At 40.7% G+C, this 14,392-nt stretch overlaps 1 protein-coding gene across 2 annotated transcripts in view; it reads right to left on the bottom strand.

Moving 5' to 3' along the window:
* KIF24 (kinesin family member 24) overlaps positions 1-14,392 on the bottom strand; it is a 79,733-nt gene that overhangs the window by 35,629 nt on the left and 29,712 nt on the right. For both annotated transcript variants that reach the window (XM_047754470.1, XM_047754471.1), the window contains exons 2-3: positions 9,345-9,983; positions 3,185-3,374 (exon numbers count right to left, since the gene is read on the bottom strand). In XM_047754470.1, the coding sequence (XP_047610426.1) occupies positions 3,185-3,374; positions 9,345-9,967 (813 nt within the window). In that variant the 5' untranslated portion in view covers positions 9,968-9,983. The remainder of the gene's footprint in view (positions 1-3,184; positions 3,375-9,344; positions 9,984-14,392) is intronic.

The raw sequence follows: 14,392 nt of genomic DNA, 5'->3' as shown, positions 1-14,392 counted from the left end.
CAGTCATTGGGTTTTGAAGCAAGAAAGCAAGAGAGAGAATATAATGGACATAATAAGAACATTGAGGGAGGCAGATTAAGAGCACGAGAAAGTATGACTTCCCAAATTTTAACATCTAGTGGATTATCCCATTTTAGATTATTCGCAATTGCTTCATAATTTAAGAATACCTAAATTATGATTCTCTTCTATCCATGTGGGTTTCTGTTTTTCTAAGAAACTGACGGAGTTATCACAAGAGTAGTCATCAGCTTAAAATAAATTCCTTTCAATATCAAACGCTTTGTCCTTGGTCTCATAAGCATTCTGGTAGTGAATGAACATTTTTTTTTTTGTCTTTTTGCCTTTTCTGGGGCCACTCCCGCGGCATATGGAGGTTCCCAGGCTAGGGGTCGAATCAGAGCTGCAGCCGCCGGCCTACACCAGAGCCACAGCAACAGGGGATCCGAGCCGCGTCTGCAACCTATACCATAGCTCACGGCAACGCCGGATCCTCAACCCACTGAGCAAGGCCAGGAATCAAACCCACAACCTCATTGTTCCTAGTTGGATTCGTTAACCACTGCGCCACGACGGGAACTCCTTCAAGAATGGACATTTTTTAATGTGTTTGGGCTATTAGTGCTTTATTTAACCCTGTATATGTTCAATGAGAAATCATATCTCTGGATTATATTTACTGCAATCTACCTTGTACAAAATGGCCTGCTCAGGACCCTAATTTCCACCAAGTTAAATCTAAGTCCAAATATAATTGAGAATCAAAATAAGCAGTTGGCTGGCAATGTGGGGCCTTGCTGCTTAGAAATATATCCTCTGGGAGTTCCCATTGCATTGCAGTGGATTAGGAATGTGACTGCATCCCTATCAGGTTACCCAGGACATTTTTTACGGAACTAGAACAAACAATCCAAAAATTTATATGGAACCACAAAAGACCCAGAATTGCCAAAGAAATCCTGAGGAACAAAAACCAAGCAGGAGGCATAACTCTCTCAGACGTCAGGCAATATTACAAAGCCACAGTCATCAAGACAGTGTGGTACTGGCATGAAAACAGACATGCAGACCAATGGAATAGAACAGAGAACCCAGAAATAAACCCAGACACCTATGGACAATTAATCTTCAACAAAGGAGGCAAGAATATAAAATAGGAAAGAGTCTCTTCAGCAAATGTTTTTGGGAAAACTGGACAGCTGCATGTAAATTGATGAAACTGGAACATACCCTCACACCATGCACAAAAATAAACTCACAATGGCTGAAAGACTTAAATGTAAGACAAGACACCATCAAACTCTTCGAAGAGAACATAGGCAAAACATTCTCTGCCATCAACTTTACAAATGTTTTCTCAGGTCAGTCTCCCAAGGCAACAGAAATAAAAGCAAAAATAAACCAATGGAACCTAATCAAGCTGATACTCTTTTGCACAGCAATGGAAACCATAAAAAAACCAAAAAGACAACTTAAAGAATGGGAGAAAATAGTTTCAAATGATGCAACGGGCAAGGGCTTAATCTCTAAAATATACAAATAACTTATACAACTCAACACCAAAAAAGCCAACAACCCAATTGAAAAATGGGCAAAAGACCTGAATAGACATTTCTCCAAAGAAGATATACAGATGGCCAACAAGCACATGAAGAAATGTTCAACATCCCTGATTATTAGAGAAATGCAAATCAAAACTACCATGAGATACCACCTCACACCAGTCAGAATGGCCATCATTAGTAAGTCCACAAATAACAAATGCTGGAGAGGATGTGGAGAAAAAGGGAACCCTCCCGCACTGTTGGTGGGAATGTAAACTGGTACAACTACTATGGAAAACAGTATGGAGGTACCTGAGAAAACTATACGTAGAACTACCATATGACCCAGCAATCCCACTCTTAGGCATATATCTGGACAAAACTTCCCTTAAAAAAGACACATGCACCTGCATGTTCATTGCAGCTCTATTCACAATAGCCAAGACAAGGAAACAACCCAAATGTCCATCGACAGATGACTGGATTAGGAAGATGTGGTATATACATACAATGGAATACTACTCAGCCATAAAAAAGAACAAAATAATGCCATTTGCAGCAATATGGATGGAACTAGAGACCCTCATCCTGAGTGAAGGAAGTCAGAAAGAGAAAGACAAATGCCATATGGCATCTCTTATATCTGGAATCTAATATATGGCCCAAATGAACCTTTCCACAGAAAAGAAAATCAGGGACATGGAGAACAGACTTGTGGTTGCCAATGAGGAGTGGGACGGATTGGGAATTTGGGATTAATAGATGCAAACTATTGCCTTTGGAATGGATAAGCAATGAGATCCTGCTGTGTAGCACTGGGAACTATATCTAGTCGTTTATGATAGAGCATGATAATGTGAGAAAAAAGAATGTATACATGTATGTGTGACTGGGTCACTTTGCTGTACAGCAGAAAATTGACAACACTGTAAACCAGCTATAATGGAAAAAATAAAAATCATTATAAAAGTAAAAAAAAAAAGAATGTGATTGCAGTAGCCTGGGTCGCTGCCAAGGTGTGGGTTCCATCCCCAATCCGGCACAGTGGGTTAAAGGATCTGGTGTTGCTGCAGCTCTGGCATAGATGGCAGCTGCAGCTGGGATTCAGTGCCTAGCTTGGGAACTTCCATTCCCTGAGTGTGGCTATTAAAAAAAAGAAAAAAGAAAAAAAGAGAAAAATATATCCTCCATCATTAGATTTCAGGCTTGCACTTAGCAGAACGAGAAGTTCACTGTGAGAGACCGGCTATGTGACCATTTCATAGTCACTCTGGGGCATATGCTCAGGGACTGGTCCTGTCTACTACCAATTCATTATTTAAATTCTTTTTATTCCCTCATTCCCCCTTTTCTAGATGTATATGTATAGCTGAATTCATATAAAGCATGTAAAGCAAATGTATGATTCAACTCTATTGCATAAGAATGGAGGAACTATGTTTTTATATCTCCTATGGCACTATACATTTAAAAAATGAAGGCTCGGGGTTATCCATGATGTAATCTGATGCCACATCAGGAATGAATGCCAACATCCAAACCAGAAAGTGAATTTTAGAATCTGTACTGCTACTCAAACAAAAAGCAAAAAATTGACATTTGATAATTTTAGTTCCAAACATGGAAGGAAAGCATCATACCTGCAGAACATATTGTGTGAGGTCAACTGCTTCTTTCTTCTCATGAACAAGTAGAGTTTCTTTGTCTTCTATAGTAATAATATTAATTTCTCCACGACGCACTTCCCTCATGCCTAGAGGGCGTTTTCGAACACAAACTCTGATTTTGTCCATCTCAGTCCAAGGATTCTCTTTCTCTGAGGTGTTCTGTCTGATACATGTTTATAAGCAGGCGTTAACAATAGGATAAAGCTACTTAAGAGGTCAAAGTATCAGTACATTTTGTTATACATTAGGTGTAATACATATGCACGTGTCCACATGTCACACACTGAAGTGTTGACACTAAGAAAGTTTCGTTTTTTTTTTTTTTTTAACCAAACCTGTGGAATGTGGAAGTTCCCTGGCCAGGGATGGAACCTGCACCATAGCAGTAACCCAAACTGCTGCAGTGATGCCAGATCCTTAACCTTCTGTGCCACAGAAGGACTCCGAAAAAGTTCTTTCATTAGCTATAAATCCTGATTACTTCTATCTCCATCTCTATTCCACCCCACCCAAACACACACCTCTCACTTCCTTTCAATCTAATCATTATTATACATTTACTGTTTTGTTCTGTTTAGGGCCACAGGTGTGGCACATGGAAGTTCCAAGGATAGGGATCGTAAATGGGAGCTAGAGCTGCCAGCCTATGCCACAGCAATGCCAGATCTTTACCTCACCGATAGAGGCCAGGCATCAAACCCTCATCCTCACAGATACTAGTCGGGTTTGTTAACCACTGAGCCACGACGGGAACTCCTAATTCTTTTTTAAAATCCTATCTGTGTTTATTAAATACCTAGAATTTGGTGATAGATGTATTCTGGCTCTTCCTTTGTCTTGTTTTCTTACTTCCTCTTTTTGCCCACCCTGATATGTATGTATTTGTTAGGACACAATCCTATTTCTTCTTCTCAGGGCGATTTTATGACTGGTGTTGTCTACCACTAATTCATCTTTCTATTTAGATACATTTCTTCTCTGGCTGACCCAGTGACCTTATCAAGAGTAACATCTAGAATATTTGAGGCAAAATAGGGTTAAGGATACAAAGTTCATCAGGTTTACTAGCTGAGCTTAATGATGGGTGTGTGTGTGTGTGTGTGTGTGTGTTAAGGATACAAAGTTCATCAGGTTTACTAGCTGAGCTTAATGATGGTGTGTGTGTGTGTGTGTGTGTGTGTGTGTGTGTGTAAGAACTGACCACTTACCTATGTAGAAATGCCTCTTGGAGTTCCTGTCGTGGCTCAGTGGTTAACGAATCCGACTAGAAACCACAAGGTTGTGGGTTCGATCCCTGCCTGGCCTTGCTCAGTGGGTTAAGGATCCGCCGTTGCCGTGAGCTGTGGTGTAGGTTGCAGATGTGGCTCGGATCCTGCGTTGCTGTGGCTCTGGCATAGGCCATCAGCTACAGCTCTGATTAGACCCCTAGCCTGGTAGCCTCCATATGCCGTGGGAGCGGCCCAAGAAAAGGCAAAAAGACAAAAAAAAAAAAAGAAAGAAACGCCTCTTAAGCAAGGTAACAAGAAAATAGGAAAGTAGATGTTTTATCAGGACCAATGCCTTTGGCACATACACTAAGAACATCTTAGTGAAACAAATTATTCCCTTCCTTTACACTTTAGAATTTGATTAATAGCCCCTAAAAAGACTTTTATAATAGATTTTACACAGGATATTTCACTATATAATTGTTTTGTATCAATTTCAATTTTCTGAGCACTCCAACTGGCTGGAAAATTATTTTTGGCCAGGATCTAAATTAGTAAAAAGTAACAAATAGACTTTCTAATATAATGCATAAAGGACTACTCAAGGCTTTTAAAGCATGTTTTGTTTCTTGAACCAACCTATGGTACAATCTAAAAAAAGCACCATTTTGACCTTGAATGTAGCAAAATCTTGGCAATCATTAAAAGTGAATGATGGGCAGGAGTTCCCCATGTGGCTCAGCAGTTAACCAACCCGACTAGTATCCATGAAGACATGGGTTCAATCCCTGGCCTTGCTCAGTGGGTTAAGGATCTGGTGCTGTATGAGCTGTGGTGTAGGTCGCAGATGTGGCTTGGAACCCACATTGCTGTGGCTGTGGTATAGGCCTGCGGCAATAGCTCCAATTCAACCCCTAGCCTGGGAACATCAATATGCCAAAGGTGCAGCCATAAAAAGACAAAAAAAAAGTGACTGATGGGCCAATTGGGATTCACTGCTCTATTTTCTCTCCTCTTGCATATGCTATACTTTTTATTAATAAAAACCAATTTTAATGTATCCTAAATTTTAAAAGGGTCTTGTGTCAAGATCTCTAATTGTTTTATCAATAATCTAATCACATAAAACTAATCAAGGACAGAAAATACCCTTTTAAAATAGACCAGGGACTCTAGGATGGGTCATATGGACAAAAGGACTACAGATTCCCAAGTTCAAGGGGCAAAAATATACAAATGTTCTTCTCCTAAAAGGCTCTGATTCTGGAGTTCCCTTTGTGGCTCAGCGGGTTAAGAACCTGACTAGTATCCATGAAGACACAGGATCAATCCCTGGCCTCGATCGGTGGATTAAGGATCCAGCATTGCTCCAGTGTAAGTCGCAGACTCAGCTTGGATCCGGTGTTGCTGCAGCTCCAATTTGACCTCTAACCTGGGAACTTGCATAAGCCGCAGGTGTGGCCCTAAAAAGAAAAAAAAAAAAAGGCTCTGGTTTTAACGCCTAACTTCCCTAGAAGAAATAAACTGTATCTGTATGATATGCAGAATTAATGACAGCTAGAGTTAGGTCTACTCAAGATCTTAAATAGGAGTTCCTGTTGTGGCGCAGCAGTAATAAACCCGACTAGTATCCATGAGGATGTGGGTTCGATCCCTGGACTTGCTCAGTGGGTTGGGGATCCAGCATTGCCACGAGCTGTGTTGTAGGTCTTAGACATAACTCAGATCCTGCATTGCTGTGGCTGTGGTGTTTGCCAGCAGCTGTGGCTCCAATTTGACCCCTAGCCTGGGAACCTCCATATGCCGTGGGAATGGCCCTAGAAAAGGCAAAAAGACAAAAAAAAAGAAAAGGTGAGAAAGCTCAGTTGAATAGCTTTTGTTTGGAGTTTGCCCTGCATAAACCTCTGTGAGAGCACTTGGCTCACTATATGGTTGTCTGTCTTCCCTCTCACCCTGCCCCCAACAGTCTGAGAGTCTCCAGATATCCTAATTATCTTTTTGTGTGTGTGTGTTTTTGCCATTTCTTGGGCCACTCCTGTGGCATATGGAGGTCCCCAGGCTAGGGGTCAAATCGGAGTTGTAGCCACAGGCCTACACCAGAGCCACAGCAACTCGGGATCTGAGCCGCATCTGTGACTCACACCACAGCTCGTGGCAAGGCCGGATCCTTAACCCGCTGAGCAAGGCCAGGGGTCGAACCCACAACCTCATGGTTCCTAGTCAGATTCGTCAACCACTGAGCCACGACGGTAACTCCCCTAATTATCTTTATATCTAGAATCAGGGCAAGCAGAGGTGGTACTTAATATTTGCCAAATAAATATAATAGCATTATTTACACTAAAACATCCATTCTATCTAAATAAATACAAAGTCATATCTTTATTCATAAATAGTTCCAGTTTAGATTTTTATGTGCTGTTTAATAAAAGACTAACATTTAAGAAAGTATTAGTTCCTCCACCACTGAGATAACCAATAGGACAGGAACAATCCTAGAATGATCTAGTCCTTTCACAACTAAAAGAAGAAAACACGAGTTCCCGTTGTGGCTCAGCAGAAATGAATCTGACTAGCATCCATGAGGACACAGGTTTGATCCCAGGCCTCGCTCAGTGAGTAAAGGATCTGGTGTTGCTGTGAGCTGTGGTGTAGGTCGAAGACATGGCTCAGATCCCACATTGCTGTGGCTGTGATATAGGCTGGTGGCTACAGCTCTGATTGGACTTCTAGCCTAGGAACCTCCATATGTCACAGATGCGGCCCTAAAAAGACAAGAAAAAAAAAAGAAGAAGAAAACAGCACTACATGCTCTGCACTTTGTTAAACCAAACCAAAAACAAAAATTTTTTTATTTTTCAGAAACACAGAATTCATTTCATATTACTAAAGGCACTTCTGCTTTTAGAATTGTCTTTTTTTTTTTGTCCTTTTCTAGGGCCACACCCACGGCATATGGAGGGTCCCAGGCTAGGGGTCAAATTGGAGCTGTAGCCACCAGCCTATGCCAGAGCCACAGCAACTACACCACAGCTCACGGCAACGCCAGATCCTTAACACACTGAGCGAGGTCAGGGATCGAACCTGCAACCTCATGGTTCCTAGTAGGATTCGTTAACCACTGAGCCATGACGGGAACTCCAAGTCTTCTGTTTTTTTTAGAATAAAAGAACTGGCTGGTTATGAAATCCTCCAATACCTTAGCCAGTACAAGACCAGATGTAAATACTTTGTTTTAAGGTATTAAAAAATAGCCTTTATTTAAAAAAAAAAGTGGCTTAAGAATATATTGTTTCTCCATAACTCATTGTTTATAACTTTTAAAATAATAAAACGAAGAATACACTTTAAAAAAAATCGATTTTCTACTATACCAAGGTTAGTATTAGGGATTACTTGATATTTCACTTAGGGACCTCATTTCAAATTCTAACTCGAAGCACTTAAGTCAAAATAACTTATTGTTACCCTGACTCTCCAACTCTAAACTCCATCAAAAATGTCTTACTCTTGGAGTTCCCGTCGTGGGGCAGTGGTTAACGAATCTGACTAGGAACCATGAGGTTGCAGGTTCGATCCCTGGCCTTGCTCAGTGGGTTAAGGATCTGGCGTTGCCGTGAGCTGTGGTGTGGGTCGCAGATGTGGCTTGGATCCCGTGTTGCTGTGGCTATGGTGTAGGCCGGTGGCTACAGCTCTGATTAGACCCCTAGCCTGGGAACCTCCATATGCCGAGGGAGCAGCTCAAGAAAAGGCAAAAAGGCAAAAAAAAAAAAAAAAAGTTTTACTCTTGGAGTTCCCATTGTGGCTCAGCAGAAAAGAACTCAACTAGGATCCATGAGGATGCGGGTTTGATCCCTGGCCCTACTCAATGGGTTAAGGATTCGGTACTCCCGCAAGCTGCAACATAGGTTGCAGACCCAGCTGGGATCTGGCGTTGCTGTGGCTGTGCTGCAGGTCAGCAGCTACAACTCAGATTTGACCCCTAGCCTGAGAAACTCCATATGCTGTACCTTGAGGCGCTCCACAGAAATTGTCTTAATCTTTCCAATGACCAAACTCAATTGTTCTTCCAGGACTGGAACTGTAGAAAGCACTCAAAATCAGGACCATGTTTCAATATTTGTAGGTAAACCAATTGCTCCAAAGACCTATTTAATTCAACAACATGCTCTTCATTTTTAACTAAGCCTCATGCCTCCAGGCTAAAGGAATTTGATAGCCTTAAAAAAAAAAAATCCCGTGGATTGTGTAAATTTTTTTCCACTGTAGTGGCTAGTTAACTATTTTACCTTCACAGATGCACCAGATGTATCATGTTATACTATAATAAATAATAAAAACAGGTCTGCTATAGGAATAATAGCAGACCCTGATAACTAGCAGCTGCTTGATGTACATGAACAATATCATCTTTCTCCCATCTGAAAAGTCCAAATTCTTCATTAATTTTCCCCCATCAAGATACTTCTATTATGACTGCAGAAGCTGTTCGCTATCATATCCTATAAATAAGAAATGGGTGGTCTTCTCTGTTCATGGAAATGTTCTAAAATTAATGGTTGTACAACTATAAATATAATGACATTCACTGAATTTTTTTTTAAAAGCCTGCTCTGGAGTTCCTGTCGTGGCCCAGTGGTTAATGAATCCGACTAGGAACCATGAGGCTGCAGGTTCGATCCCTGGCCTTGCTCAGTGGGTTAAGGATCTGGCGTTGCTGTGAGCTGTGGTGTGAGTCGCAGACGTGGCTCGGATCCCAAGTTGCTGTGGCTCTGGCATAGGCTGGCAGCTACAGCTCTGATCAGACCCCTAGCCTGGGAATCTCCATATGCCGTGGGAGCGGCTCAAGAAAAAAAAAAAAAAAAAAGCCTGCCCTGGCCTAAGGCTACCCTCCCTCAAAAAAAATTTAATTTAAAAATAATTACCTGATATAGGAATGAGGGATTCCGTAGTTATATCCTGAAACATGAGAGACTCTTTGCATAATGGGAATATCACACTCTCCCTGTATGGGAGAAAAGTGATTTGATGAAAAGAGTGAAGTGTTAGTTTCTCTTTGTACACAGAAATCAGCAGCAACGGCATTCAGAATTCTTGTTTTTGTAGGGTACTGGGCATCATCTGGTACCATATGGTCTAGTACATTCAGGTAACTAGACTTTTGTTCATTTACAGAAAAATCTGATAAATTGCAGAGTTCAAACTCATTTTTGCTGGTAGTTCTGTCTTTGTTGTCAGCAGGAGAATCAAAATGCAGCTGCCTGCGAGGGCCAGATCTGGATTTCGGAGGCTTGATGGACAGACTGCTTGTCTGAAGAAGATATTCTGGGCTACTGAGTGCTTTATCTTCTTCCTGCATAATCTTAATGATTTTGATAAGTTGGAAGAGACGTTTGCGGTCATTCATGTCATGGACTCCCAATTTGGAGTAGTCCTTCATTGTAACGTTGGCTAATTCATCTATTTTCTGAAGGCCAAGGGCAGTAAAATGAGGATAATACTGTGCTAGTTCAGCTTCACAAAGACATTCATACAACCAGGATGTCATTTTTATGAGTGGGTTTCTATAAAATGAAGAGACAAAAAATTCTTTCACTTGAAATACAGTACATGCAGTACAATTATTCCTTTAAAAAATGAAAACCACAAAAGAAACACGCAGAAAAATCCATTCTAGCGTATGAAGTTTTCAATACATTTTTCTTCTAAAATGATTAGAAAGCACACTGTATAAACAAAATGCTTATAATGCATTTGGAGTAGCAGATGTAATTTGTCCATTTGCTTAATAAAAAGACTTTCAATTGCATACATACGCAGAAACCTGCACACACACACACACACACACACACACAAGCCACTTACTTATTTCTAGGGAGTTTCTTCCAACCTTGCAATGTCTACTTAACACATACCACAAACTAATGAAATCTTGTTCCCAACTGCTGATTGTTACGGGTCTAATTTTAGATGTTCAAGTTAAGGTCGAGGCATGCTGCACAACTGTTTCCCATGATTAATGAACAAAGGCAAAGAACTCTTTCAGAATGGAAAGCAGAGTAAAATAGCAGACCACAAAGAATCATAAATGCATACAACTCAGAGGAAATCACATATATATCTGCTGAGTATTGGAAGTAGTTGAATAAAGAGGTAAAAAACATCATTAATTTAGAATCTACTAATTCAGGATATCAGATCATTCTAAAAGGTAGATGGTTGTAGATGTCTACCAACACAGAACACGCATAAAAAAATTTACCTAGGAAGCTGAAACTATGGCCAAGAAATTAGATAGCTGTATATTAAAGTGCTTAACAAAAGATTAACCAAGCTATTTAATTAAATACTAACAAATGATGTGGTAATAACACATAATCCTGGTGTATTATAAAATTTAGGACCCTGAGTAGTTCTCCATATCCCTGTTCATCAAGTTCAAGTTTACAAGAATATTCAAAAGTAAGTTACATTTTCTCTTAAATTTTTTTTTATACTCAGAGTTTGGTTTTTTTGTTTGTTTGTTTTTGTTTTTGTCTTTTTGCCTTTTCTAGGGCCTCTCCCGAGGCATATGGAGGTTCCCAGGCTAGGGGTCTAATCAGAGCTGTAGCCACCAGCCTACACCACAGCCACAGCAACAGGGGATCCAGGCCACATCTGCAACCTACACCACAGCTCATGGCAATGCCAGATCCTTAACTCACTGAGCAAGGCCAGGGATCAAACCCACAACCTCATGGTTCCTAGTCAGATTCGTTAACCATTGCGCCACGATGGGAACTCCAATACTCAGAGTTTTTAAAATTCAATTAGTCCTTGGAAAAGCTTTTCTGTTTTTCATTTTAATTTATACTTTATTGTCATTCTAGGAGAAACAGAGAAAGAGGTCAGGGCCAGGTAATAATGATGATTAAAGGACCTTGTGTAATAAACTTTGGAGGAAATACTACTAAGGCTAAAGAAAAGACCAAAGGTTGGAAATCCTGTGAAATTGGATTGTTATGATCATTATACAACTACAGATGTGATAAATTCAGTTGAGTAATTTAAAAAAAAAAGTTAAAATGCAAAAAAAAAAGAAAAAGAAAAAAGAAAAGAAAAGGCCAAAAGGGCTGAGTAATACATTCTAAACTCATCCTGCCCTTTTCCATTTGGAATAGTATTGCCCTAATTCCATTCCAGACTAAACAAAAGTCACAAATTCTTTGCAAGTCCTTCCATCAAGAGATAGAATTTATTTCTCCTGTTGTATCTAGGCTGGCCTGTGACACATTCTGGCCGACAGAATACTGTAGAAGTGACACTGTGCAACTTCCACGCCTAGTCCTCAAGAGCCCTTGCAGCTTCTGTCATGCTTGGGGAACTCTTCTGCTACCGTGTGAAGAACCCCAGCCAACAGCCATCATCAAAACCAGACACATGAGGGAAGCCATCTGAGACCACTTAGCCCCAGGGGCACCACCAGATGACTGCAGCCCTATGAGGAGGGTCTCAGGTGAGACCAGCATCATCTAACTAGGCCCAGCCCAAGTACTGGACTCACAGAACTGTGAGCAAATAAAACAGTAACTTTTTGACAACACAGTGGTAGATAAACTGCAACCCTAACAGCTTCCATGCCTTTTAAAATACTGTATCTTTGCCTGAAAGGTTCCCAACTCCCCCTGCCTACTAAAATGAGTCATGCCATTCTTTCAAGAGAGCTCAAGAGGGGATTAAGATGGCAGAGTAGAAGGACTGGAGCTCACCTTCTCTCATAAAAGCAACAAAACTACAACCAGCTGCTGAACAACCTTCAACCAAATAGACTGCAAAGGATCAAGAAAGATATATCCTACTACAGAAGACAGGAGGCCACATTGAGACAGTAGAAGGGTCGATTATGGGATATAGGCAAACCCATACCTGCCGGGTGGGCAGCCCACAGACTGGAAAATAACTATATCACAGAGGCTCACCCACAGGAGTGAGAATTCTGAGCCCCACATCAGGTTCCTTCACCTGGGGATCTGGCATTGGGAGGGGCCTCCCCCAGAGCATCTGGCATTTGGCACTGAGGGCCAGCAGGGCTTGTGCATAGGAGCTCCACAGAACTGGTGGAGACTCCATTCTTGAAAGGCACACAAAGGATTTCATGTGCACTGGTCCCAAGGCAAAGCAGAGATTCCATAAGAATCTGGGTCAGACCTGCCTGCGGTTCTTGGAGGATTTTCTAGGTAAACAGGGGTGACTGTGGCTTATTGTGGGGGAAGCACACTGGATGCAAAGGTCTCAGGAATAATCATCAGCATGAACTCCTCTAGAACTGGTCATTTTGGAAAAATCTGGCCCTACTCATCAGGACTGAGAAGCCCCAGGCCAAACAACAAACCAGGTGGGAACACAGCACCATCCATCAGCAAACAGGTTGCCTGAAGATCCCCAGGCACACAGCTGCCTCTAATCACAACCAGAGACAAAGTCCCACCCACCAGAGGGATAAGAATCAGCTCCACCTAACAGTAGGCAGGCACCAGGCCCTACCATCAGGAAGCCTGTAGCAAGCCCCCACACTAACTTCAGTCTCAAGAGGGGTGGGGCAGACATCAGAAGCAAGAGAGGCCACAACCCTATCCTCTGCAAAAAGGAGACCACACCCAAAATCTATATAAAATGAAAAGGCAGAGAATTATGACTCAGATAAGGGAAAAAGAAAAAAACCCAGAAAAGCAGCTAAGTGATCTGGAAACTACCAACTTCCATGAAAAAGCCTTTGGACTAAAGATAGTAAAGATGATTCAAGATCTTGGAAATAAACTGGAGGCAAAGATTGATAAATTACAAGGAACACTGAGCAAAGAAATAGAAGATTTAAGGATTAAACAAGCAGAGTTGCAAAATACAATAACTGAAAAAAAATTCGCTAGAAGGAAACAAGAAGCAGATACAGGAGGCAGAAAAACAAACAAGCAAGCTGGAAGACAGACTAATGGACATCACTGATGAGGAACAGAAAAGAGAAAAAAGATTAAAAAGAAATTAATACAGTCTAAGAGAATTCTGGGACAACATTAAACTCACCAACATCCATATTATAGGGGTGACAGAATGAGAAGAGAGAAAGGGCCAGAGAAAATATCTGAAGAGATAATAGTTGAAAACTTCCCTAACATGGGAAAGGAATCACATAAATCCAGGCTAAATGAGTATCATATAAAATAAACCCAAGGAGGAAGACTCCAAGACACAAATTAATCAAACTGACCAAAATTAAAGACAAAGAGAAAATATTGAAAACAGCAAGGAAAAAGAAACAAATAACATTCAAAGAAACCCCAGTAAGGTTACTGGCATATTTTTTAACAGAAACTCTGCAGGCCATAAGGGAGTGGCAACATATATTAAAAAAGTAATGAAAGGAAAAAAACCTCCAACTCTACCCAGCAATGCTCTTATTCAGATTTGAAGGAAAACTCAAAAGCTTTACAGACAAGCAAAACCTAAGAGAATTCAACACCACTAAACCAGCTTTACAACAAATACTAAAGGAACTTCTCTAGGTTGGAAAGAAAAGGCTACAACTAGAAACAAAAAATATCGCAAATGTCAAGGCTCACCAGTAAAGGTGTACATACAGTAAGGGTAGGAAATCACACACAAATATGCTACCAAAGCCAGACGTCATAAGAGGAGGGTGCAAATGCAGGACACTGGAGATTAACTTGCAACTGAGAGACCAATAACTTAAAACAATCTTGTGTATGTATATATATATATGTATATACACTCCTATGTCAAAACTTCATGGTAACTGCAAACCAAAAATCTATGATATACACACAAATAAGAAAAAGCAATCCAAACACAACACCAAAGATAGTCATCAAACCACAAGAGAAGAAGGGAAGGAAAAAACCCAACAAAAACAAATCCAAAACAGTTAATAAAGGGGCAATAAGAACACACATATCAATAATTACCTTAAGTGTAAATG

Source organism: Phacochoerus africanus, chromosome 12 (assembly GCF_016906955.1).
Source record: "Phacochoerus africanus isolate WHEZ1 chromosome 12, ROS_Pafr_v1, whole genome shotgun sequence".
Classification (NCBI taxonomy): domain Eukaryota; kingdom Metazoa; phylum Chordata; class Mammalia; order Artiodactyla; family Suidae; genus Phacochoerus; species Phacochoerus africanus.
Note: the sequence above shows the minus strand (reverse complement) of the source record. Positions and strands in the feature narration are given on the sequence as shown.